Source organism: Rhinoraja longicauda, chromosome 6, assembly GCF_053455715.1.
Source record: "Rhinoraja longicauda isolate Sanriku21f chromosome 6, sRhiLon1.1, whole genome shotgun sequence".
Lineage (NCBI taxonomy): Eukaryota > Metazoa > Chordata > Chondrichthyes > Rajiformes > Arhynchobatidae > Rhinoraja > Rhinoraja longicauda.
This window is the reverse complement of record NC_135958.1, coordinates 22,234,660-22,259,624: the sequence shown is the minus strand read 5'-3', so window position 1 is coordinate 22,259,624 and position 24,965 is coordinate 22,234,660. Positions and strand designations below refer to the sequence as shown.

At 44.2% G+C, this 24,965-nt stretch overlaps 1 protein-coding gene across 1 annotated transcript in view; it reads right to left on the bottom strand.

Moving 5' to 3' along the window:
* The window catches only part of nae1 (nedd8 activating enzyme E1 subunit 1), a 28,300-nt gene extending 7,136 nt beyond the window's left edge, over positions 1 to 21,164 (bottom strand). The window contains exons 1-16 of the mRNA XM_078401731.1: positions 21,024 to 21,164; positions 20,209 to 20,312; positions 20,065 to 20,125; positions 18,694 to 18,724; positions 17,396 to 17,467; positions 15,433 to 15,512; positions 14,694 to 14,803; positions 14,087 to 14,196; positions 12,929 to 12,991; positions 11,810 to 11,873; positions 8,933 to 9,024; positions 7,956 to 8,015; positions 7,119 to 7,252; positions 4,108 to 4,183; positions 1,851 to 1,890; positions 1,064 to 1,150 (exon numbers count right to left, since the gene is read on the bottom strand). Coding sequence (XP_078257857.1) covers positions 1,064 to 1,150; positions 1,851 to 1,890; positions 4,108 to 4,183; positions 7,119 to 7,252; positions 7,956 to 8,015; positions 8,933 to 9,024; positions 11,810 to 11,873; positions 12,929 to 12,991; positions 14,087 to 14,196; positions 14,694 to 14,803; positions 15,433 to 15,512; positions 17,396 to 17,467; positions 18,694 to 18,724; positions 20,065 to 20,125; positions 20,209 to 20,312; positions 21,024 to 21,088 — 1,249 coding nt within the window. The 5' untranslated portion in view covers positions 21,089 to 21,164. The remainder of the gene's footprint in view (positions 1 to 1,063; positions 1,151 to 1,850; positions 1,891 to 4,107; positions 4,184 to 7,118; positions 7,253 to 7,955; positions 8,016 to 8,932; positions 9,025 to 11,809; positions 11,874 to 12,928; positions 12,992 to 14,086; positions 14,197 to 14,693; positions 14,804 to 15,432; positions 15,513 to 17,395; positions 17,468 to 18,693; positions 18,725 to 20,064; positions 20,126 to 20,208; positions 20,313 to 21,023) is intronic.
* Positions 21,165 to 24,965: the final 3,801 nt, after the last annotated feature.

The window sequence follows — 24,965 nt, the reverse complement described above, 5'->3', positions numbered from 1 at the left end:
ATGGGGCCAAACACCCAAAGGTGTAGAATAATCAGACTTGAGCAGACCGAATGATGATATAATTAATGCATCCTCTAATTGCTCAATGCCTTCCCAAACCACCTCCCAAAGTGAACATTTAACAAGATTATCCTATTTTGTAGGAGATTTGGCACCTTTGTGCAGCAGTGCTGCTCTATGGAAGATGAAGATTTTTAAAAACTGCTACTAAATGTGCAGTTGTATAAAACTTTAGTCAGTTGATATTTGGCGTATTGTGCGCAGATTTCGTCATCCCTACAGGAAGAATGTGGAGGCTCTGGAGAAGGTGGATAACGGGTTCATGATGTTGTTTGGATTTGAGAATATTAGCTATAAGGAAAGGTTGGACAAATATGGCTTATTTTCTCTGGAGCATCGGAGGCTGAGGGGAGACCTGACAGAAGTATATAAAATACTGAGAGGCATTGTTAGGGTTGATAATCACAATAGTTTTCCCCAGGATGGAAATATCCGAGACTAGAGGATACAGATTTAAGCTGAGAGGGGGAAGTATAAAAGAGATTTGGAGTCACAGAATCCTATAGCATAGAAACAGATCTTTTGCCCCAACCCACCTATGCCAACCAAAATGCCCTATCTAAACTTGTTCCATTTGTCCATGTTGGGCCATATTCATCTGAATCTTTCCCATGATGTACCTATCTAAATGTCTTTAAATTTTATTTGTCCAAATAACTTTTAAACATTGTTATTTGAAAGGGAATTTTTAATTTTGTTTAACAGAATGGGAGGTGACTGGAATGCAATACCAGGGAATGGTGGAAGTAGACACATCCAAAGGGTATTATGGCAGGCACTTGAGCAGATAGGGGATGGAGGGATGAAGGTGGATGAGATGAGTTTAAATTGACATCATGGTCCCATAGACACCATGGGCCAGTTGGTGTACTGTTCTATGCTCTATATGACATGGAGAAAGTTTTGGGTAAGATTTTTTATCAGCCTGACCAACTCTGCATGACAAACATCATATCCTTTTTCTGCTAAATGCCTCCTTTAAGAGCAGAGTGAAAAGCCTCACCTATTTGATCCTTGTTGGTGGTCTCTGAATTGAACTCCTCTGCCAGTGACCGGCACCGCACAAGTCGTAGAAAAGCAGCATTCCTGCCTAGTTTGAGACATCATGAGACAGGAAAACAGTTTGGTTTATTGTCATGTGTGCAAAGGTACAATGGCAAGCTATAGTTGCGTGCTAACCAGTCAGTGGAAGGACAATGCATGATTACAATCGAACCATCCAGAGTGTACAGATACAAAATAAAGAGAGTAACGTGAATAATCTTCAGTGCAAGATAAGATCCAGTAAAATCTGATTAAAGATAATCTGAGGGTCCCCAATGAGTAGATAGTAGCTCAGGACTGCCCTCTAGTTGTTTGTAGGATGGTTCAATTGCCTGATTTAAAAAAATCCCTGAATCTGGAGGTGTGCATTTACACACTTCAGTACCTCTTGCCTGATGGGAGAAAGGAGTAGAGGAAGTGACCAGGGTGCAACTCGTCCTTGATTATGCTGTTGGGCTTGCCGAGGCAGTGTGAGGTGTAAATGGAGTCAATGGAAGGGTGATGATCTAGGCTTGGGAAAATGATCCGAGCATTATCTTCTATGTCCCAATCTTATCAAATGTGAGGCAAAATTCTACATACAAGCAAATGGCTAGGGAACCCAGACAGTTTGCTGTACCCAAAACCTGTCTAATGGCTAATAGGTTTCAACACATACAAAATGATACAGCATTTATATCAAGTGTCAGCAAGGTCAGCCCTGGCCTTGCCAGGGCGTGCAATATCTCACAATAAACAAAACTTACAGAAAAGCCAAATGTCTTTTTCAGAGATGGTCTCGAGAGGCTGAGGAAGAAACACAAGTAGCATGTAATTGTGTTAAGTAGCAAAAGAGTTCAAGAGAAATAGGAAACTGTAAATAAGCATAACAGAAGCAGCACAGCAGTAGAGTTGCTGCCTTGCAGCACCACAGACCCGGCTTCAATCCTAAGGGTGCTGTCTGTACAGGGTTTGTACACTCTCCCTGTGACTGTACAGGGTTTGTACGCTCTCCCAGTGACTGCATGGGTTTTCTCCGGGTGCTCTGGTTTCTTCCCACATCCCAAAGATGTGCAGTTTTGTAGGTTAATTAGTTTCTGTAAAAAATTGTCCCTCATGTGTCAGATATAACTAGTGTATGGGGGTCATTAGTCAGTGTGGATTTGGTGGGCCAAAAGTCCTGTTTCCACACTGTATCTCTAAAATCTTATGTAAACTCTAAAGAAGCAAACTCAGTCTGTGTGTGGGCCCTCCATTATTCACTGAAGCCACTTGTTTCAATCAACAGCTCAAAGCAATCAGAAGGAAAGCCATCCAGCTTGTGATAGGAATGTTAAGAAATAAAGTGGGTTTAAAACCTGACAAGGCACATTCGTCAGCACATCTTTATTACAGTCAAAGAATTTCTCTTTAACATTCCCAAGGTTTGGGGCCTTCAGGGATGTGAAGAAACGGAGATTGATTTCCTCAGGGCAGAGAAGAGCAATTGGAAATTTACGAGTGGTGTTCAAAATCGTGAAGGGTTTTTGACAGAGTAACTAAGGAGAAACTGTTTTCTGTGGCCAGAGGAGTCAGATGACACTGAATCAAGCTAGAGAAGGGAAGAATATACATTGCAGCAAATCATTCTGATCAGGCATGCTTTACCTGAAGCGGCAACAGGAGGAACTATCAAAGGCAAGTTAGATAAATGCTTGAAGGGAAAAGAAAAAATGTGGAGATAGAACATAACACATGATTAATTGAATTACTCTCCTAAAGAACAGGACTGATGGCAAAACGAACTAGGACTGCCCTTTATTATTAACTAGACGGGCGTGGACCCGTTGGGTCCAAATCTCTCCTGCGGGCGCGGCAACCCCCATTGGGTGCAAACGTCTCCTGCGGGCCCGGCAACCCTCCCCAACTGAAGACACTCACCCACTCCATCCCTCCTTAAAACTTCCCCGGGTCCCGGGGTGGGCAAAGGGGGAGGGGAAAGGGGAGAGGGAGCCACTCACCGCGGCCCTGGCGCGACCATCCTGGCGGCTAGCAGCAGGAGAGCTCTCCTCACCCCCCCCCTCCTCATTGGCCGCCACTCCCGTCACTCGGTGTGTCCCAACCCCTCCGAGCGGTAACCCTCCCCCAACTGCGCACGTGCGGATGTGAGGGCCATCTTGCGTAAGTATTAGATCAACGGGCCCCAACTGCGCATGCGCGGACACGTTGGGTTCCCATAGTGACGTCAAACACGGAGGTAGCCAATCAGGACGTGCCAGACCCCACGTGGGGGGGTGGGGAGGTCGTAGAGCTAATCAAATTTATTAAAGTTTAAAAAGTGGGGGGTTTTTAAGTTTAAAAAAAAACAAAAAAATATATATATTACAATCATTTGAACCGCAGGCCAATAGTGAGTAAGGTGGGCCTAAAAATGTCGTGCTATCGTGTACCGTTTTGGCTGTGTTTCGAAAACGAATATAGGCACAAATGTACAAGATGAGTGATGGAGACGTAAATATTATTCTCACTTGGCTGAGACAACACCCAGCACAAGAGATGATCAGTGGCTTCCGCATGTTGATGGGAAGTGAGCAACCATGTCCTGCTTCTTCAAGGAAATCTATGTAAACAGTGGGTTTGAAGGTGGGAAGCCAAAGAAAATAGAGGTTGGGGAGTAAGTGGTGATAAGGCAATGCAGACGGAGAAGCAAAGGGACACAGCAGATGCTGGGATCTTGAGCAAAGGTGTTGGGGGAACTTTGCGGGTCAGGCAACATCTGTGGAAGCGGCTTAGACTTCCCTAACTCCACAATAATGGTGGTTTAAAGAGCATTACAGGCGTTTAACCTGTCCTACCAAAAGTGGTCAAGTCCCACAAAGTAAGTTCCTGGTGGTGAGGCCAACTGTGACATTGTGGGATATTAGTTAAGAGTCACTGTTTCTGGGAAAGGCAAGGTAAGAGATAAATGGAAGGAATACAGGATTTAAAAAAAATACCACAGCTAGACTGTCAAAGACAGCCAGCAAGTGCAATTAAGCTACTTACCCTACCAATCGATCGCAATATGTCAGTCACGTAGTCACTTATAATAGAGGCATCTTCTTTTGCTTTCTCACGGTATCTGAGGGCGAAGCAAAAATGTAAACAGAACAGTAACAAGAACCATGCAATATATAAAACTAAGCAACAAAAGAATGAATGTGACTGACAATGTTAGTTTAGGCACAGTACTCGATATTGGTTTATTATTGTCATGCTTACCAAGAAACAGTGAAAAACGTTTGTTTACGTGCTTTCCTCCCTACTTACGGAGGTTCTACTTGCAAGTGCCATACAAAGAAAATTCACCAGAGCTAAGCATAATGGGCCTAAGCTCGCCAGTATGTTAAAGTGTATAAAATGATGAGAGGCAAACATCGGGAAGACAAAGCCTTTTTCACTGGGTGTGAATGTCAAGGACTAGAGTGCATACCTTTAAAGTTTGAGGGGCAAAGTTTAAAGGAGATCTGCAGAGCAGGCTTTTTTTTAAACACAAGAGTAATGGGTGCTTATTAGGCGCTGTCAGAGGTGGTGGCAGATACAATAGTTGTGTTTAAAAGGTTTTTGGATAGACATACGAGTATGCAGGAAATGGCAGGATATTGATGAAATGCAAGCAGAGATTAGTTTAATTTAGCATCATGTTTGACATAGACATTGTGGGCTGAAGGGGCTAATTTTTGTGCTGTGCCTTTCTATGTAGAACGCTGAGAGGTGATTCATATCATATATATACAGCCGGAAACAGGCCTTTTCAGCCCACCAAGTCCGTGCCGCCCAGTGATCCCCGCACATTAACACTATCCTACACCCACTAGGGACAATTTTTACATTTTACCCAGCCAATTAACCTACATACCTGTACGTCTTTGGAGTGTGGGAGGAAACCGAAGATCTCGGAGAAAACCCACGCAGGTCACGGGGAGAACGTACAAACTCCTTACAGTGCAGCACCCGTAGTCAGGATCGAACCTGAGTCTCCGGCGCTGCATTCGCTGTAAAGCAGCAACTCTACCGCTGCGCTACCGTGCCGCATTGTATTGAGTTGTATTATATTTTATGGGGCTTCACAGAGTGGATACATAGATGTTGTTTACACTGTAAGGTGCAGATCACTGAATCAAAATAATAGTTCACAAAAGTGAGAAGAAATTTCTTTGCCAAGAGTCTTTGGAATTCATTACCCAGGTAGGCTGTGGAAACTCAGTCATTGAGCATGTTCAAAACGGATTTGATTTTTGGGCATTAAGTGAATCAAGAATGTTGGAATCAGTGCAATAAAGTGGCACTGTGTAAAAGATCAGCTTTGATCTTACAAAATTGCCGTCTATGCCACATCTGCGCCCGGGATGAGGTGTTTCACACTAGGGCATCAGAGATGTCCTCATTCTTCAGGAAACAGGGCTTCCCCTCTTCCATTATAGACGAAGCTCTCACTAGGGTCTCTTCTACATCCCGCAGCTCCGCTCTTGCTCCCCCTCCCCCCACTCGTAACAAGGACAGAATCCCCCTCGCTCTCACCTGCCACCCCATCAGCCAGCGTATCCAACAAATCATCCTCCAACATTTCCGTCATCTACAACGGGATCCCACCACTGGCCACATCTTCCCACCCCCTCCCCTTTCTGCATTCCACAGAGACAGTTCCGTCCGTAACTCCTTGGTCCACCCGTCCCTTCCTACCCAAACCACCCCATCCCCGGGCACTTTCACCTGCAGCCGCAGGAGATGCAACACCTGTCCCTTTACCTCCCCCCTCAACTCCATCCAAGGACCCAAACAGTCTTTCCAGGTGAGACAAAGGTTCACTTGCACCTCCTCCAACCTCATCTATTGTATCCACTGCTCTAGATGTCAACTTCTTTACATCGGCGATACCAAACGCAGGCTCAGCGATCGTTTCGCTCAACACCTTCGCTTAGTCCGCCTTAACAATCCTGATCTCCCGATCTCTGAGCACTTCAACTCCCCCTCTCACTCCCAGTCTGACCTTTCTGTCATGGGCCTCCTCCAATGACATAGTGAGGCCCACCGGAAATTGGAGGAACAGCACCTCATATTTCGCTTGGGCAGCTTGCAGCCCAGCGGTATAAACATTGACTTCTCCAACTTTAGATAGTTCCTCTGTCCCTCTCTTCCCCTCCCCTTCCCAGTTCTCCCTCTATCTTCCTGTCTCCACCTATATCCTTCCTTTGTCCCGCCCCCCTGACATCAGTCTGAAGAAGGGTCTCAACCCGAAACGTCACCCATTCTTCCTCTCCTGAGATGCTGCCTGACCCGCTGAGTTACTCCAGCATTTTGTGAAATAAATACCTTCGATTTGTACCAGCATCTGCAGTTATTTTCTTACTAAATGGCAGAGTTGGTGTGAGGAGCCAAAAGGCCCACTCTTGCTTCTAATTCTTAGTAACACATTAGGAGTATCAGCCTAGATAATGTGGTCAAATCTTTGTATGAGACTCTGATCAAAAAAAAAAATGTACGAGCTTGTGATCCAAGGCTGATGTACCAAGCTGAACAATCGCAGAGGCAGTTTTTCGACCAAGCATTTTGGAATCAATATACAGCACAGAAGTCTACAAATGTTCCTGATCTTGAGGGTTCCTGAGGGCATCATCGTGGCACAGCGGGTAGAGCCACTGCCTCACAGTGCCAGGGATCCCAGTTCGATCCCGACCTCAGGTGCCTTCTATGTGGAATTTAACCGTCCTCCCTGTGACCACTTGGGTTTCCTCTGGGTGCTCTGGTTCCTTCCTCCATCCCAAAGATTGTGCGGGTTTGTAGATTAATTGGCTTCTGTAAATTGGCCCGAGTGTGCAGCATGGATGCAAAAGTTGGATGACATAGAACTAGTGTGTTCAGTGTGGACTTGGTGGGCTAAAGGGCCTGTTTTCACATTGTATCTCTAAATTAAATTAACGTCTAGAGGCAGGACAATCAGGAAGAGACAAAAGCACTAAAATATATCAAACTATGGAAAAAGCTAATGCTTTGCTTAAATCATTTGAGTTACATACACATTCTGTAGCCTAATAAATCTGGTGGAGTCCGCTATCATGTCTGGAATAGTGCCACGCACTGGGAGATTGCCCAAGCCCTCCTTCTCCACAAACTGTTGGACTGCTCGCATTAAGATCCAAAACGGAGAACTCTAGAATCAAAGGCATTCAAAGATCAGTGCAAGAAACACACAGAGTCAATAGTGCAGGACAACACCCCACACACATGCACAAACAAAAGCACACAGGCACAAATAAAGACCTCCTCATGAACATGACAATTTTAAATACATTTCTTTTTCACTTGTTCCAACTCAACAAAACTATGTCTTGTGCATACTCAATTACATTTTTTGAGAAACCATTCCCATTATGACATAGTAGCATGAAAAATAAATGCCAAATTATGGATGCTTTTGTTATTCTGAATCAGGAAATAATTGCATTCTTTTCTTTCAGAAGATAGTTCAGACATAACCCAGACAGTTAAATGCCTTCACAGTGCTTTGCGATAGACTGCTGATGCTTGCTATTTAGGCTGACAAGTCGGAACAAATTATTAACGTCAGGCAAATAATTGGGAGTGGGGATTGAATGGAAATTCCAAATTCTGATGCGTTTACCCAACCCTAAAGAATGCAGTCCGTGATGTCACTTGGTGGATCCCAAACATTATGCATCAACATCTGCTTTTTGAAAGGAGGGGAGAGTGGGGGAGGAAGAGCCCCTGTCCAGAGCTCACTGTTAACAGACTCTGTTAAGAATAAGAGGCCATCATTGAAGATAATTTTCTTCCCCCAATTTAAACTTTCTTGTTTGAGAAGTAATAAAATTCTGCTAATGTTTTGTTACAACCTGTGTGTTGATGTTAGTGCATCGCTGATCCTTGAACAGTTCTTCTATGTTACTTGGGACCTACAGAGGTACAAAGGCAAAGGACAGTGAATATCATGGAACCAGAGGCACAACTTCATTTACAAAATATGCAGCTCATGAGGCCATTTGGCCCACTGTAACTGTGTATTTTTACTATATTGCATCCAGGTCCCTGTTGCAGTAAATACTTCCTTTAATTATCTATCCATTTCCTTTTTAGTTATAGTCATACAGCACAGAAATAGGCCCTTCAGTCTAACATGTCCATGCCGACAAAGATGCCCCGTCTAGGCTAGTCTCTTTTAAATGCATTTGGTCCATGTGTTTATGCTAGAGGAGCAGAATTAGGCCATTCATTCATGGCTGATCAACCTTTCCCTCTCAACCCTATTCTGCCTTCTCCCCAAACATTTGACACCCTTACTAATCAAGAACCTGTCAATCCCTGCTTTAAAAATACCCAATGACCTCCACACATCCCTCTGAACCTTTCCTATCCATTATGTTATTGTTGAATATGCTTCCACTTTTCTTTCAGGCAGTTCAGTCTAGATTCTAGATACCCAGTTATTGTGTAAAATAAATTTCTCATCTCCCCTGATTCTTTTGACAACTTTCACAAATCTTTGTTTTCCAGTCAAATCCCTTCCACCATTGAAACAATTCCTCAAAACTCCCATTAATTTCATAAAATACGCAAGAGTGATAAGCCAAGTTAGTTTGAATGCCTTCCTCATTCACATTAACAATGCAGGGAGAAGCACAGTAATCAACTGGATTTTAATGCTCCCTGTTAACTAGATAATGTGGAGGGGCTAGGATGGTATGGAACAATTCAACCAGATGTTATTTGTTTCCTTCAGCTCAAGATAACCTTCTTCAGTTTTTATCTTGTTGGTGTATCTGACATTGTCTCGTGTCAGAAGGCAATAAACAATACATTACAGTGCTTGTACCTTGGTGGGATTCAATGCTGTGTTGACGTTTTTGATGGCTTCATCAAAATTCTCTTCATCTTCTGGTGTTCCATCATCATTCTTCAACAATCCTGAATTAGATTGCAAGGAAAACAGAGAAGGGATATTCAATGGTCAGCATGGCACCAATTGAATACAATTAATCTGATTCTTGAAGAGAAAATTGAATAATTAAGTCAAAAAATAGTTTCACTGTGGCATAGAAAGATACAAAACAGCGGTACACATGGAAGGAAGGTGATAGAGATCCTGAAAATAGTGACATTGTCAATTTTTAAAAGAATCAAAAACAGCATTAGACACCAGTGCCTCTTTAAGCTCTTGGAAAGAACCATCCAACTTCTCCCTTTCCTGCAATATTTTACTTTAAATATTCATCCTCATCTTTTTGAAAGTTATTATTGAAACTGCATTGATCACCCCCTCTAGCAGTGGATACCAAAGCACAACAATGTTCCTTCATGAGACCTGTAGCATCTTTGCCAATTGCCTTTTCCAGATTTCAGAAGGAGCAGTAGGTCATAGACCCCGCAAGCATTTTCTGCCATTGAAACGCACCCCCTGACTCAGGAAGAGCTTCTTCCCCTCTGTGATCAGGCTTCAGAATGGTCCTTCCATAAGCTAGGTCATAAGGTCATGTGACAGGAGTACAATTAGGCCATTTGGCCTATCAGGGCTACTGCACCATTCAATCATGGCTGATCTATCTCTCCCTCCTAACCCCATTCTCCTGCCTTCTCCCCATAACCTCTAACACCTGTACTAATCAAGAATCTATCTCTGCCTTAAAAGATCCACTGACGGCCTCCACCACCTTCTGTGGCAAAGAATTCCACAGGTACATGACCCTGACTAAATAAATTTCTCCTCATCTCCTTCCTAACAGAACATCCTTTAATTCTGAGGCAATGACCTCTAGTCCTAGACTCTCCACTCGTGGAAACATCCTCTCCACATCCACTCTATTCAAGCCTTTCACTATTCTGTATGTTTCAATGAAGTTCCCCCTCATTCTTCTAAACTCCAGCGAGTGCAGGCACAGTGCCGACAAACGCTCATCATAGGTTAACCTATTCATTCCTGGGATCATTCTTGTAAACCTCTTCTGGATCCTCTCCAGAGCCTGAAAACTGCTCACAATATTCCAAATGCAACCTTACCAGCGCCTTATAGAGCCTCAACATTGCATCCCTGTTTTTGTACACAAGCCCTCTTGAAATAAATGCTAACATTGAGTTTTCCTTCTTTACTACCAATTCGACTTGCAGATTAACTTTTTTGGGAATCCTGCACCAGCACTCTCAAGTCCTTTTGCACCTCCGATTTCTGGATTCTCTCCCAATTTAGAAAATAGTCTACACCTTTATTTTCACTACCAAAATGCATGACTCCATACTTTGCTACACTATATTCCATCTGCCACTTCTCTGCCCACTCTCCCAACCTGTTCAAGTCCTTCTGCAGAGTCCCTGTTTTCTCTACACTTCCTGCCCTTCCACTTATTTTTGTATCATCCGCAAACAGCCAAAAAGCCTTCAATCCCCTCGTCCAAATCATTAATATACAACGTGAAGAGTAGCTGCCCCAGCACCGACCCCTGTGGAACTCCACTAGTCACTGGCAGCCAACCAGAAAAAGCCGTCTTTATTGCAACTTTTTGTCTTCTGCCATAAGCCAACCTGCTATCCATGCTGGTCTCTGCCCTTTTATATCATGTGCTCTCATCTTCCTTAGCAGCCTCACGTGTGGCACCTTATCAAAGGCTTTCTGAAAATCTAACTACTGTTCGATTCTCCTCTACCCCATTGCGGACGTTGGACTTTGTCTCGAGAACTGATGCATTACAATGCTGAAAACTATATTCTGCACACTAAGCTCTATCTATTGTACTCGAGTTTGACTTCATCGTACTTATGCATTATATTGATCTGATCGGATATATGTAAAACAGAGCTTTTCACTGTATCTCAGCAGGCATGACAAACTTAAACCCATGAAATATCATTACTATGCCATCTCCCTATCGTTAGATGGTTCCAGACCAATCAATTTTCCGCCACATTTGGTAGAAAGGTATTGTCATCTATGTTCTCCTCACCTGTATCTGCCTATTATCTGCCAAGGTTTGTCCTGCCATTCCTCTCTTCCAGTGTTCTTCCCCCCTCCCTAAGATCAGTCTGAGGTGGGAAACATCACCTATCCATTTTCTCCAGAGATGCTGCCTGACCCGCTGAGTTACTCCAGCACCTTGTGTCTTATTTTGTAAACCATCATCGGTGGTTCCTTGTTTCCACATGTCATCAGACTCGGTACAGATTATGGTTTTATTCCCTGAACTAACTAGTTGGGATTTTACAAAAAACCAGAAGCTTTCAAGGTTAATTTTTTGCTGCTGGCTCTCCTGTTAGCCAGCTGGTTGAACAAGATTGCATGACGGGTCATTGCAGGAGGATTTTAGCACACAATGTCTCGGCTTTCGGTTCCACCAACCCTATTGTCAATACCACAACAAATGAATCAAAAAGACTTACAAAAAAAATTGCCTTCACAAAATCTCAAGTCTTGTTTAGTTTATTATCAACACATGTACTGAGGTATAATGAAAAACTTTTTGTGTGTTATCCAGTCAAAGAAAAGACTATACATAAATACAATCATGCCTCAACAGTGCACAGATAAAGGATTTTGTTCAAGATATAACATTGAAGTCTGATAAAGTCCGATTAGAGATTATTCAAAGGTCACTAATGGGTTAGATGAGAGGTCAGGCCAACATTCTAGCTAATGAGAGGACCGTTCAGTTGCCTGATAACAGCTGGTACAATAACGTATAATTGAAATTATAAAATTCCATACCTTGTCGTATTAACTCTCGAAATGCTTCCTTTTCTTTGTAGGTTTTTGGCAACTGATTGTGGTGCTGCAGGGTTTTATTAAAAAAAAGTTAGCATGGGAATACCTATTCACAATTGATTCCATTGATGAATAACAATCAAACTCAGGATCTGTGGCATTAAAAGATCATTTCAGAACATGGCAGTCATGGTGTTACACTGAAGTGGTGTCATAAAGCATTACAGAGCAACTTTTTCTATCCCAAAGTCTAAAAGAATTTTATACGCCATTTTTAAAGACTGACCCGCTATGTTACTCCAGCACCTAGTGTCTTTTTGTATATTAAACAGTTCTTTGTTTTTACACCTTTGAAGAGTTGGCACTAAGGCAATGCAGGGTCCGATTTTGATGCTACGCGCAGAAACAGGCCCTTTAGCCCAACATGAGCTTCTACAACTCCAATGATAGAACATTACAGTAATAGATTGGATAGAGATTACTGTATATATAAAGGATAACGGGAATAATTATTATTATTATAAAGATTATACTTATATGTCTGTTCTCTTTTTGTTCAAGGTATTGATTTATCTTCAGTTACAGTTCCAAGATCAGTGAGCAATTAGTTCCAAATGAACTTAGTTCAAATGTAAGGACACTCAAATAGTCTTGGAGTCCTAGTTTGGAAAGTGAGTCTAGAATTCAAACTCTTAGCCACTAGCCAGTGAATCCTGGTGTAGGTTTTAGCCAATGTCAAGATCTAGTTTATGAATGATGCCTCCTTATTGAGAGAACCCACTTTATCCAGTCACACACGTTAATAATCTAAAACCAGTAGAAATTCAACCCAGAAATCTCTCAAGAAAACTTGCAAAAAGCATGTGTGGTGTCACCAGTGCATAGAACATGGGAATCTCAATCTTAATAGGGCACAGGCACAGGATTTGTAATATATCCATGTGCGAACATTACAAATACTTTAATCTTATAATTCAGTAATGACTTTGAAAATATGCATATCATCAAGGTCTGTATAGGGTATTTCTCAACATGTGCAGTACTATTTGACCTGCATCTTTATTACGATTATTTTTGTCCTCAGGATAAGGAAAACAAATCAACAGGAAATCCACAACGTACCTTTTCATACCACCTCTCCAGGTATTTGGCTACCACAATGATCCACGGTGTGTGACTGTGGTCCTGCAAATAAAAATAAAATGCATTAGACTACCAATATGTTCCACTATTCTGGTGAACATAAAAAGCTAAGTGAAGAGTGAATTTATGATATTTTTGTTGTGTTTGCGCACATGAAGTTGTTCATTTAGAAGCCAATGTTAGTGCCCAGGAATAAATAGTAAGGCCATAAGATATAGGATCGGAATTAGGCCATTCAATCCATCAAGTCTGCTCCACCATTTAATCATGGCTGATCTAGTTTTCCTTCTCATCCCCATTCTCCTGCCTTCTCCCCACAATCTTTGACACATTTTCTAATCAAGAACCTATCAATCTCCACTTTAACAATACATAATGACTTGGCCTTCACATTGTCTGTGGTAATTAATTCCACCAATTCACCACCATATACTCCCGACTAATGAAATGCTTAACTCCAGTCTAAAGGTATATCCTTTAATTCTGAAGCTGTTCCCTCTGGTCCTAGACTCTCCCAGTTATCCTGTTTCAAATAGCTAATATTGGTTTGATGTACTCCTAAGCAAAGCACAGTTGCACAGAAAGTAAAAGGCTTCCTCAATCCTCAGTGAAAACACCTCTAAGTGATTGGCAACTTGCCCACTCAGTGTAGCAGGATTGCTCATTTAGTGCTAACAGATTTTGTTGGTCCAGATTCGGTGGTCCAGGCCCCCAATGCATTGATTCACCCACTCACAGTAGTCACAGATATTCATTGCCTTGGGCTCCATTTTAATACAGATTTCAAGAGATAGAAGGATGCATAATGTGCCAAGTCACTTTACCATGGGACCAAGGTTGATCAGTTCACCATCTCCCAGTCTGCTTGTCATATAGAATCCTAATAGCGATGGATAATGATAATCTAACTTCTATTCTTCACTGCAGCATCTCTCTCTTCAGCACTACTCCATCTTTACCATATTGTCTCACAGTCTATTCTGCTGTATGTTTTGCTTTGGCATTCTTCAGAACCACACATTTCTTTTCTCAGTGTAGTCACAACAAATATAATTTTGAAATAAATTGAGCCATTTTTAAGCTTGATTCATACAACTCAGCTGCTGCAAGGATCGTTATTAGTGTTTGCTGCTGTACCTTTTTGTCCATACTATTCAGGTCATACTCATGAACGTGAGTCCTCAGGTGTGGGAAAGGCTTGTCCAGTCTCAGATCTTCCAGCGTGTTGTCTGGGTGCGATTCCACAACTATGAGGAAAACAAATACTTTAAACCTTCCGCAGGCCCTCCATTCACCACGTACTCACGCAATAAATCTTTATAGCAGAAACAAGGAACTGCAGATGCTGGTTTACAAAAAAGGTCACAAAGTGCTGGAGTAACTCAGTAGGTCAGGCAGGTCTGAAGAAGGGTCCTGTTCTCCAGAGATGCTGCCTGATCCGCTGTTCCTCAGCAATTTGTATCCTTTTCAATAAACTTTTATGTTGCTTCCAATGGTCTCATTTTGAATTTCACTCCTATTCCCCAGTCCATGGCATGATGTAAGAAAGCATTGGCTGACTGGTGAACATGATTGCTCATAATAAATTCTTCACAACATTGGACACTGGGCTCCGTGTTGTTATCATTCCGCTTCTTTAACAGTACAATGGCAATTTAGCGACGGAACATTTGATTCGCCCCGGGAGGCGCCACAGGAGATTAAGATGCGATGACTGAGGTAGAAAGATGCCCAGGGCACTTACCCGGGTGCTCCTTTACAGCCAGCCTCATGTAGCCAACCAGACCATACGTTCTACACACCAGCAGTGGAACATCAGCAGCCCACAGCACAGTCGATAGGTGCAGCAGCGAGCTAACAGCAAATAAATGGGGATTGGTTTATTGATGGCGAGTTTCAAGTCATAGAGTCATACAGTATGGAAATAGGCCCTTATTGATGACTACAATATTATCTAAAAGTTAACAAAGTGCTTTGCGACATTGTTAAAAAAAACAGCCAGTTCCAGGCCACAGTATTGTGGCGCAGCAGTAAAGTTATTGCCTTTCAGCGCCAGAGACCCGGGTTCAATCCTGACGACAGGTACTGTCTGTATGGCGTTTGGACATTCTCCCTATGACAGTGTGGGGTTTCTCTGGGTGCTCTGGTTTCCTCCCACACTCCACAGATGTGCAGGTTTGTAGATTTATTTATGTGTGTAGGATGGTGCTAGTGTACGAGGTTCACTGGTCGGCGCGGACTCATGGCCGAGCTGCCTCAGTTTCAGGCTATAGGCACTGTAGCTAAGAGGGGGCGGGGGGGGGGATATTTTTGTGGTGCTGGAAGATGAGGTGCCAGTCGAATTGACCGCATTATTTTGCTTGGTGTCCACCCTGCTGAGTGCTATCAAATCTGCACCCATCTAGGCAAGAGAACCCACTGCAATGGCCTAACAGAGGGCAGAAAATGGTAAATAAATAAAATATTACAAATCTGCTGCGTACCTCTCTGCGAGTTGAGTGGCAATGACCACGCTGAATCCAAGAAAGAACGTGGGATCATTTTCCAGCAGCTGCTCCACGCTCTGAAAAAGTTACTTGTTTTTTAGCTAGTTGCAAACAGGAGAAAACTAAATTACAGATACTAAATATTTTACTTTAATTTATAAATTTCCTTATTCTTCCATCCTTCATAGAATCTGATGGCAGTGAACGACCTAACTGGTCCTTTCCTAGTTTGGCGTATGTGACTCCAGTTCACTCTGCCACATACTGTAACTGGGCTGAGAATAACAAGGGTTAGCTAACAATTTCTGCTTGGAGAAACCCAGAATCCAGATAAAGCAGTTAAACTGCGATCCATCCCCACTACCACCTCTGCTGGATTAGGAATGCCGATAGAGGAATTTGGCATCAAGTTAGGAATTGGGGACTCAGCCAAATTGCAGTCAAACTCATCTTCTGGACTTTTTTGAAGATGTAACAAGTAGATTGGATAAGGAAGAGCCAGTGGATGTGGTATGTAGGGACTTTCAAAAAGCCTTTGACAAGGTCCTACACAAGAGATTAGTGTGCAAAATTAGAGCACATGGTGTTGGGGTAGGGTATTGACATGGATAGAGAACTGTTTGGCAGACAGGAAGCAAAGAGTAGGAATTAACTGGTCCTTTTCAGAATGGCAGGCAGTGTCTAGTGGAGTGCCGCACGGCTCGGTGCTGGCACCCCAGTTATTTACAATATATATGAACGATTTAGATGAGGGAATTAAATGTAACATCTCCAAGTTTGCAAATTACACAAAGCTGGGTGGCAGTGTGAGCTGTAAGGAGGATGCTATGAGGCTGCAGGGTGACTTGGATTGGTTGGGTGAGTGGGCAGATGCATGGCAGATGCAGTATAAAGTGGATCAATGTGAGGTTATCCACTTTGGTGGGAAGAACAGGAAGGCAGATTATTATCTGAATGGTGTCAGATTAGGAAAAGAGGAGGTACAACGAGACCTGGGTGTTCTTGTACATCATTGCTATTGAGGGAGTGCAGCGTAGGTTCACCAGGTTAATTTCCGGGATGGCGGGACTGACATATGCTGAAAGAATGGGTCGACTGGGCTTGTATTCACTGGAATTTAGAAGAATGAGAGGGGATCTTATAGAAACATATAGAATTCTTAAAGGATTGGATAGGCTAGATGCAGGAAAAATGTTCCCGATGTTTGGGGAATACAGAATCAGGTGTCACAGTTTAAGAATAAGGGGTGGCCATTTGGGACTGAGATGAGGAAAAACTTCTTCACCTAGAGAGTTGTGAATCTGTGGAACTCTCTGCCACAGAAGGCAGTGGAGGCCAATTCACTGGATGTTTTCAAGAGAGTTAGATTTAGCTTAGGGCTAAAGGAATCAAGGGATCCGGGGAAAAAGCAGGAACAGGGTACAGATTTTTGATGATCAGCAATGATCATATTGAATGGCAGTGCTGGTTCAAAGAGCCGAATGGCCTACTCCTGCACCTATTTTTCTATGTTTCAATATTACTAAAGACTTTGAGAAGTCCATATGGACAACATCCACCATCGTGGTCTCGTCAATACCTTAAAGTATCTCGATAATACCTTCAGTAACTTAGTCAACAGTCTGTGCTACTGATCTTGGGGCCAATGGAAACAGTTTATTGTGTGGAGAATTTTCGAAGAGATAAGTTTACAATACGAAGGAGGACACAAAGTGCTGGAGTAACTCAGCTGGACAGGTAACGATACCGGAGAACATGGATAGGTGATGTTTCAGGTCGGGACCTTTCTTCAGACTGATTGTAGCAGGGGAGAAGAAAGCTGGAAAAGGGGAGAGGTAGGACAAATCGTGGCAGGAAATAGGTCGGTTTGGGTGAGGGGAATTCTTTAAGAGAACAGAAGTGTGTGTGTAACATCACCATTTTAAGATTAAAGCATTATTGTGACATGTAGTGTGATCACCTCCTCCACGAAGTTTCCACTGACATCACTGTTCAGCTCCTGCAGTAATTCCGTGGCTGCTTGCGCTCGGCCCTGAATTGAAAGCAAAATGTAAATATACAAGCTCGCTGTTTATAGGCAGCTTCCTTTCCTTAAGTTGATTGAGATCCTCGGGTGGCTAGAGTTATTGTTGGCCCACCCCATCTACACATCTTTCTCTTCCTTTCTCCCTCACGTGTACCTTCTGCTCTTTATTTGCATCCATGCCACTTGGCCCCATGGCTCACTATGGGAGCAGGTTCCATACTTTTGTTATCCTCTGGAGAAAGATATTTCTCCTCAATTATTATTAGATTTATCAGTGACCGCCGAAGGTTTATACTCACTAGTTCTGGTCTCATAAGCAAGTGGACATATTTTCTCTACAAAAAAAATTAAGACGGTGGTGTTCCTCATATTCCACTTGGGTAGCTTACAACCCAACAGTATGAATATTGCATTCTCCAGTTTTAGGCAACAAGCCCCCACCCCCCTCCTTCTTTCAGGTGCTCCACCCTGCTGCGCCCATTTCTCCCACGATCATGTTCCCCTTTCACCCAACCCTCTACATTCCTCCATCTATATTCTCCCTCTGGCTTTACATTTTACTCTTCTCTCCTTATCTGACACCCTTTTCCATCTATTTCACCAATCGTTTTTGTCTGCCCATCTGCCAATCAAACCCACTCTCACCTGTTTCCACCTATCACTTGCCAGACTTTGTCCCACCACTTTTCCAGCTGTCTTCCCCCACTACAGTCTGAAGAAGGGTCTCGACCCAAAACATCACCTATCCATGTTCTCCAGAGATACTGCCTGACTCGCTGAGTTACTCCAGCACTTTGCCTTTTTTTTGTAAACTAGCTTCTACAATTCCTTGCGTCTCTTTCTCTATCAATCCCCTGGCAAACTATCAAGAAACATCATTCACCCCTTTTCTAGTGAAGAGGACTCTTACTTATTCAAATTTCCAGTTATGGCATCCTTCTAGCAGCCCCTTCTATTTACACTCTCTTCTATGCCCCTTCAATGACATGGAAGAAAAGAATTCTGCACCGCTGTTGACATGGTGTAACTAAGATTCCACACATATCATTGCATTGACTTTTCACATGCAATAGCTCTAGATACAACCTCAAATCAGGTCCTGGAACACAGCCACCAAATGGTGGCATTACACGCAAAGACCAGACATGCAGGAAAAATGATCAAATAAGCGATGATGCTATGAAAAATGGGTTTATCTTTCAAATTTATGACATAAAAATACCAGAATTCACCTTTCCAATGCTGTTTTTTGTTAGGAAAAAGCTGCAAGAGAAAGACAGACAATGAGGACTAAGAATAAAATACATCGCACACTTTTCACTTCTTTCGGCAAATGTACTACTAAGATCACTGTAAACAGCACTCCGCCACCTCCAAAAGAGACAGGCAGACACAATACACCCTTGAACCACTACCACCATTTAATAAGAAAATGATTGACCAGGGCTGCCTCTATTTTCCCACCATTATCCATCCCTCATTACCCTTAGTGTTGTTGATCTTAGTGATAGATCCACAGGATAACCTTTTAGTTTTAGAGATACAGCATGGAAACAGGCTATTCAGCCCACCGAGTCTGTGGCGACCAGCGATCCTCATACATTAGGTCTGTCCTACACACTAGGGACAATTTATAGAGGCCAACTAACCATGTTTAAAATGTGGGAGGAAACTGGAGCATCTGGAGAAAACCCTTGCGGTCACAGGGAAAACATACAAACTCCCTACAGATTACACAGAGATCAAACCTAGCTCTCTGGTGCTGTAAGATAGCAGCTCTACTGCTGCGCCACTGTGTTGCCCAATTGATAAAATGTGCTTGGCATTTCTGATGATGAGTTTCAAACACAACAATTAGCAAGGGTACTGTTTCAAGTCTGTCATCTAATTTCTTGATTGGATAGGAGAGCATGCAAAATAAAACTTTTCACCATACCTCGCACACATGACAATAATAATAAACCTAAACCAAAGCAGAAATGGCTATATTTAGATTTGGAGATACAGCGCGGAAACAGGCCCTTCGGCCCACCGAGTCCGCGCCGCCCAGCGATCCCCACACATTAACACTATCCTACACACACTAGGGACAATTTTTACATTTGCCCAGCCAATTAACCTACAAACCTGTACGTCTTTGGAATGTGGGAGGAAACCGGAGATCTCGGAGAAAACCCATGCAGGTCACGGGGAGAACATACAAACTCCGTACAGACGGCGCCCGTAGTCAGGATCGAACCTGAGTCTCCGGCGCTGCATTCGCTGTAAGGCAGCAACTCTACCGCTGCGCCACCGTGCCGCACATGAACTTCTCATTACCTGAAGAGTCAGGTATGGGAAAGGAGAAATAACTCAATATGCAACAGCATCCAAAATACTGCATGGCAGTGAATACAGGTTGGCCACCAAGCACGAGCGAGGCATGGAGAAGAGCGATTAAGATGAAGATAAAATTGTGGTCTGAAGAGTGTGGCTTGAGAAACTAGGGGAGGGTTTATCAGAGGTTATGTGTCCGGGGACACACTGTCCTATAGGCAAAATGACAGCATAAGCAACAAACTTCGCACAACAACAACACAAATAGTCTGTGTTTAAGGACTCACTTGTTGCCAACATCTTCCCCAACAACATCTTTCCCATCCACGATTGTAAACGATCCAATTCCTGGGGACAGATGGGGCCAGTGAGAATAGTGCTTCACTACTAATCACCATCTCTGTTTTTTGTTTTAAGTTGCCCGATCTTACCAGGAAGCACCAGGTTCTTCAGGATTTCAGTACCAGTGGCACTGGCATTAATCAGACACACACGAGCAGCTTCCAGAGCCTCCTGTCCGTGATCGCCCCACAGCCTGTGGGAGGAAACGCAGCGGGTGGCGTTAAACTCTTTGTGTGCTTGTCCCAGGGGAGGATCTACTATCACACGATACAATCGCTCCACTCTACCAATTCTCTTCCCACTTGTAAATCTATCATTATTTCTAGCTGTACTGAACTACATTCTGATATATTTTCTCTTTGCGCATAGGGCATAGATCGAAGAGGGAAAAGATTTAATAACAACCTGAGTGACAACTTTTCTCACACAGAGGTTGGTGGGTATAAGGAACAGGAAATAGTTGAGGCAGGTAGTGTAACAACATTTAAATATACGTAGACAGGTACAAGGATAGGAAAGATTTAGAGGGAGTAGAATCAAGGAACTGCAGATGGTGGTTTTCAAAAAAAGGACACAAAGTTCTGGAGTAACTCAGCGGGTCAGGCGGGCATTTCTGGGGAACATGGATAGATGACGTTTCAGGTCAGGACCCTTCTTCAGACTGATTGAATCAGGGGCAAGAAAGCTGGATAAGAGATGGGAGTTGGACAAAGTGTAAGACGTTCCAGACAGAACGTACTGGGCCAGAGTTGGGGCAGGAACAATAACAACATTTAAAATACATTTGGACAGGCACACGGATAGGAAAGATTTAGAGTGATATGGGCCAAACACAGGCAGGTGGGACTAGTGTCGATGAGGCATCTTGGTCGGCGCGGGCAAGTTGGCCGGGATCTCCCCTCACCGCAGCTGCCGGTCGTATTTCTCCTCCTTGTTGAGGGCCCCGGTACCGCCGCCCGCCGCCGCCATGGAGACCGCCCAGGTAAACCCAGTCTCCCTTCACCCGCGGCCGCACTTTCGTTACCGCTCGGCTTGTTGTACCGGCAGATTCGTCAAACGGAGCAACTCGACGCGGCCTCCGGACGGAGAGGGAGCTGCAAGCGCAGCCCAAGGCGGCCTCCGGACGGAGAGGGCGCTGCAGGCGCGGGTCGGCGCGGCCTCCGGACGGAGAGGGCGCTGCAGGCGCGGATCGACGCGGCCTCCGGACGTAAAGGGCGCTGCAGGCGCGGATCGGCGCGTCCTCCGGACGGAGAGGGCGCTGCAGGCGCGGATCGGCGCGGCCTCCGGACGTAAAGGGCGCTGCAGGCGCGGATCGGCGCGTCCTCCGGACGGAGAGGGCGCTGCAGCGCGGAATCACTCATTGAAGAGGCAATTACCAGTCTATTATTGAATTGATATGGAGGAAAGAACTGCAGATGCACACTGACACACGCATATTCACACTGACACACGCATATTCACACTGACACACGCATATTCACACTGACACACATGCAACCTCGCATACAGTTTCACTCAGATTCACTAAAATACCCCAACATTCTCACACACACTGACACACATTCATGCAGACATACATGCGATCACATACATAGACACACACAAATACATACTTTCAAACACACACTCTAAATCACACAAACACATTCCTCACGAGCCCCAATCTCTCATCCCATTTCTCATCCTGCCCATCCAAACGCAGTCAGGTGGGACTAGTGTAGATGGGGAATCTTGGTCAAGCTTGGCTGAAGGACCTTTTTCCGTTATGACCTAGTACTCTGTATGATCCCTCCTCCAGTAACGTGCCTCCCAGAGTCACCACTTTGTCGTGGCGGACAAGCTTGCATGTGCCTGAGATCTTGAGAGTTAAACCAATTGTGCTCCTGGCTGGGTCACCCAAGGCGGGCAGGTCCTGATGAAGCGCAGCGCAAGAAGAAAACCTCGATGGTGGAACAGGCGGAGGATGGTGTCTAGACGGCGGGGGGAGAGCACAGTGGCTGAGAAGATGGAAGAAGCTGCAGCAGGGAGAGACTCAAAACTATGGTGGATTCCACGCCGTGCGACCCGGGTCTGACTCTGTCAAGGACTGTGTGGTGGCTGTCTGTGCACCCGTCTCCCATCAGGAAAAGATGTCACCCACGGATGTCCATCTGGAGGGACAGAGAGACACAAGGAACTGCAGATGCTGGAAACTGCAGCAAAACACAGTGCTGGAGGAACTCAGTGGGTTAGGTAGAATCTGTGGAGGGAATGGACGATGATGGTTGGGATCGGGACCCTTTCTCGGACAAAGTGGCTCTTGAATTGGTCTCTTCATCTATCTCAAGGCCCACCTGGACAATCGTACTCAATATCCCTTCATTCCCTGCATGTCCATATGTCTATCTAAAAGCCTCTTAAACACCGCTATCGCATCGTAAGCAACAGCACAACCATTCTAACCTAGAATAACTGATCATTTATTAAGTAAATATTTATTTGATGTTCTTGGTTGTAAAGCTGCAGCAAGTAAAAAAATGTCATTAGAAACATAGAAATGTAAAAAATAAGTGCAGGAGTAGGCCATTCGGCCCTTTGAGCCAACACCGCCATTCATTATGATCATGGGTGATCATCCAAAATCAGTACCCCTTTCCTGCTTTCTCCCCATATCCCTTGATTCCGTTAGCCCTAAGAGCAATATCTTACTCTCATGAAAACTTCCAGTGAATTGGCCTCTACTGCCTTCTGGCATTGCTCCCGTCCCAGTGCATTTGACAATTAAACAAACTTGACTACTTTCCAAAATGCAATCCTCTTTCTGATGAAACAGGGTCTGAAGAAGGGTCACGACATCATCTATTCTTCAGAGATGCTGCCTGACCCGCTGAGTTACTCCTGCACTTTGCGTCTGTTTTTGTAAACCAGCATCTGTGGTTCCTTGTGGCCACACTTCTGTTTCATGTAGTTTTGGAACCGTGCTGGGTTTCTCTGTGGGACTGACCATTTGGGTGGGGCTGTGGTGTGGGTGGGGTGGCTGGACTTTGACTGAGTGTGTCACTCGGCCTCTTTACTCTGAGGACTCCACCTCTGGGTCCACACAACTCTGCCAACCTCGAGAGCATCAAGGCATGTCCTCAGAGAATACCCCGATACAGTGATCCATGTATGAACTGGCAGGAACTGAACATTCTCCACACCAGCAATTACTGCTCTCCCACGGGCTTATAAATATTCTGACTCTCCACTCTTCCCATCAAAGATCACGTTGAGCTCCATCTTCCCACTTGTTCTCCCCTTCAATAGTGAAAGGCCAGGATAAAGGCGGGCAGGATGTTTTCACGAATGTGAGATTCTAGGACCAGAGGGCACAGCCTCAGAATAAAAGGAAGTACCTTTAGAAAGGAGATTAGGAGGAATTTCTTTAGCCAGAGGGCAGTGAATCTGTGGAATTCATTGCCACAGACGGCTGTGGAGGCCAAGTCAATGGGCATCTTTAAGGCAGAGGTTGACAGATGCTTGATTAGTATGGGTATCATGGGTTATGGGGAGAATGCAGGAGAATGAGGGTCAGAGAGAAAGATAGATGAGCAATGATTGAATGGCAGAGTAAACTCGATATGTTCTCATGACTTATGAACTTACAAACTGCGTACACAGAACAGTACTACTCAGGAACAGGCCCTTCAGTCCACAATGTCTATGCCGAGCATGATGCCAGGTTAAACTAATCTACTTGACCTGCACATGATCCACAACCTTTCATTCCCTGCCCATCCACGTGCCTATCCAAAAATAGACACAAAGTGCTGGAGTAACTCAGCGGGTCGGGAAGCAGTTCTTGACCACGCTGTTCCATGCTTCAGTCCAGCTTGCCCATGCTGCCCAACATGTCCCATCTATACTTCACGCTGCTTCGGCATGACCAGCAGCATAACCAAGGGCGAGTCACACCCCGGTCACTCCCTCTTCTACCCTCTCCCATCAGGCAAGATGTACAGAAGTATGAAAATGCACACCTCCAGATTCAGTGATTTCTCCACTCTAGGTAATAGACAGTGCATTTACCCCATCTACTCTCCTCAATTTTATACACCGCTGTAAGATGACCACTCATTTTCCTGCGCTCCAAGGAATAAAGTCCTATCCTGCTCAACCGCTCCCGTTTGCTCAGGTCCTTAAGTCCTGGCAACATCCTTGTAAATCTCCTCTGCACTCTTTCCAGCTTAATTACTTCCTTCCGACAGCAGGGTGACTAAACTGAGCACTATACTTTAAATGTGGCCTCACCAATGTCTTGTATAACTGTAACATAACCACCCAACTTCCATATTCAATGCTCTGACACTATCTACCTGTGACATCTCCTTTAAACTTTGCTCCTCTCACCTTATTGCCCCTTTCATCTTAGCAATGTACTATCCCACCCAGCAGTGTGCCCCCATGAATCCGGGAAGAAAAGAGTCTAGGACCAGAGAGCACGCCCTCAATAAAAGGACGTACCATTAGAATTGGGTAGAGGAGAAGTTTCTTGAGCCAGAGGGTAGTGAATCTGTGGAATTCATTGTGGAGGCCGTCATTGAGTCTTTTTAAAACGGAGATTGGTATGTTCCTGGTTAGTAAGGGCATCAAAGGTTGTGGGGAGAAGGCAGGAGAATAGGGAAAGGGAAAGGTAGATCAACCATCCTCCAATGGCAGAGCAGACTCAAAGGGCCAAATGGCCTAATTCTGCTCCTATGTTTTGTTTATCTTAGAGATACAATGTGGAATCTGGCTTTTAGGCTCACCAAATCCACGCCAACCATTGATCACCAGTTCACATTTGTTTCTACCTTATCCCATTTTCTCATCCACTCCCTACACACTA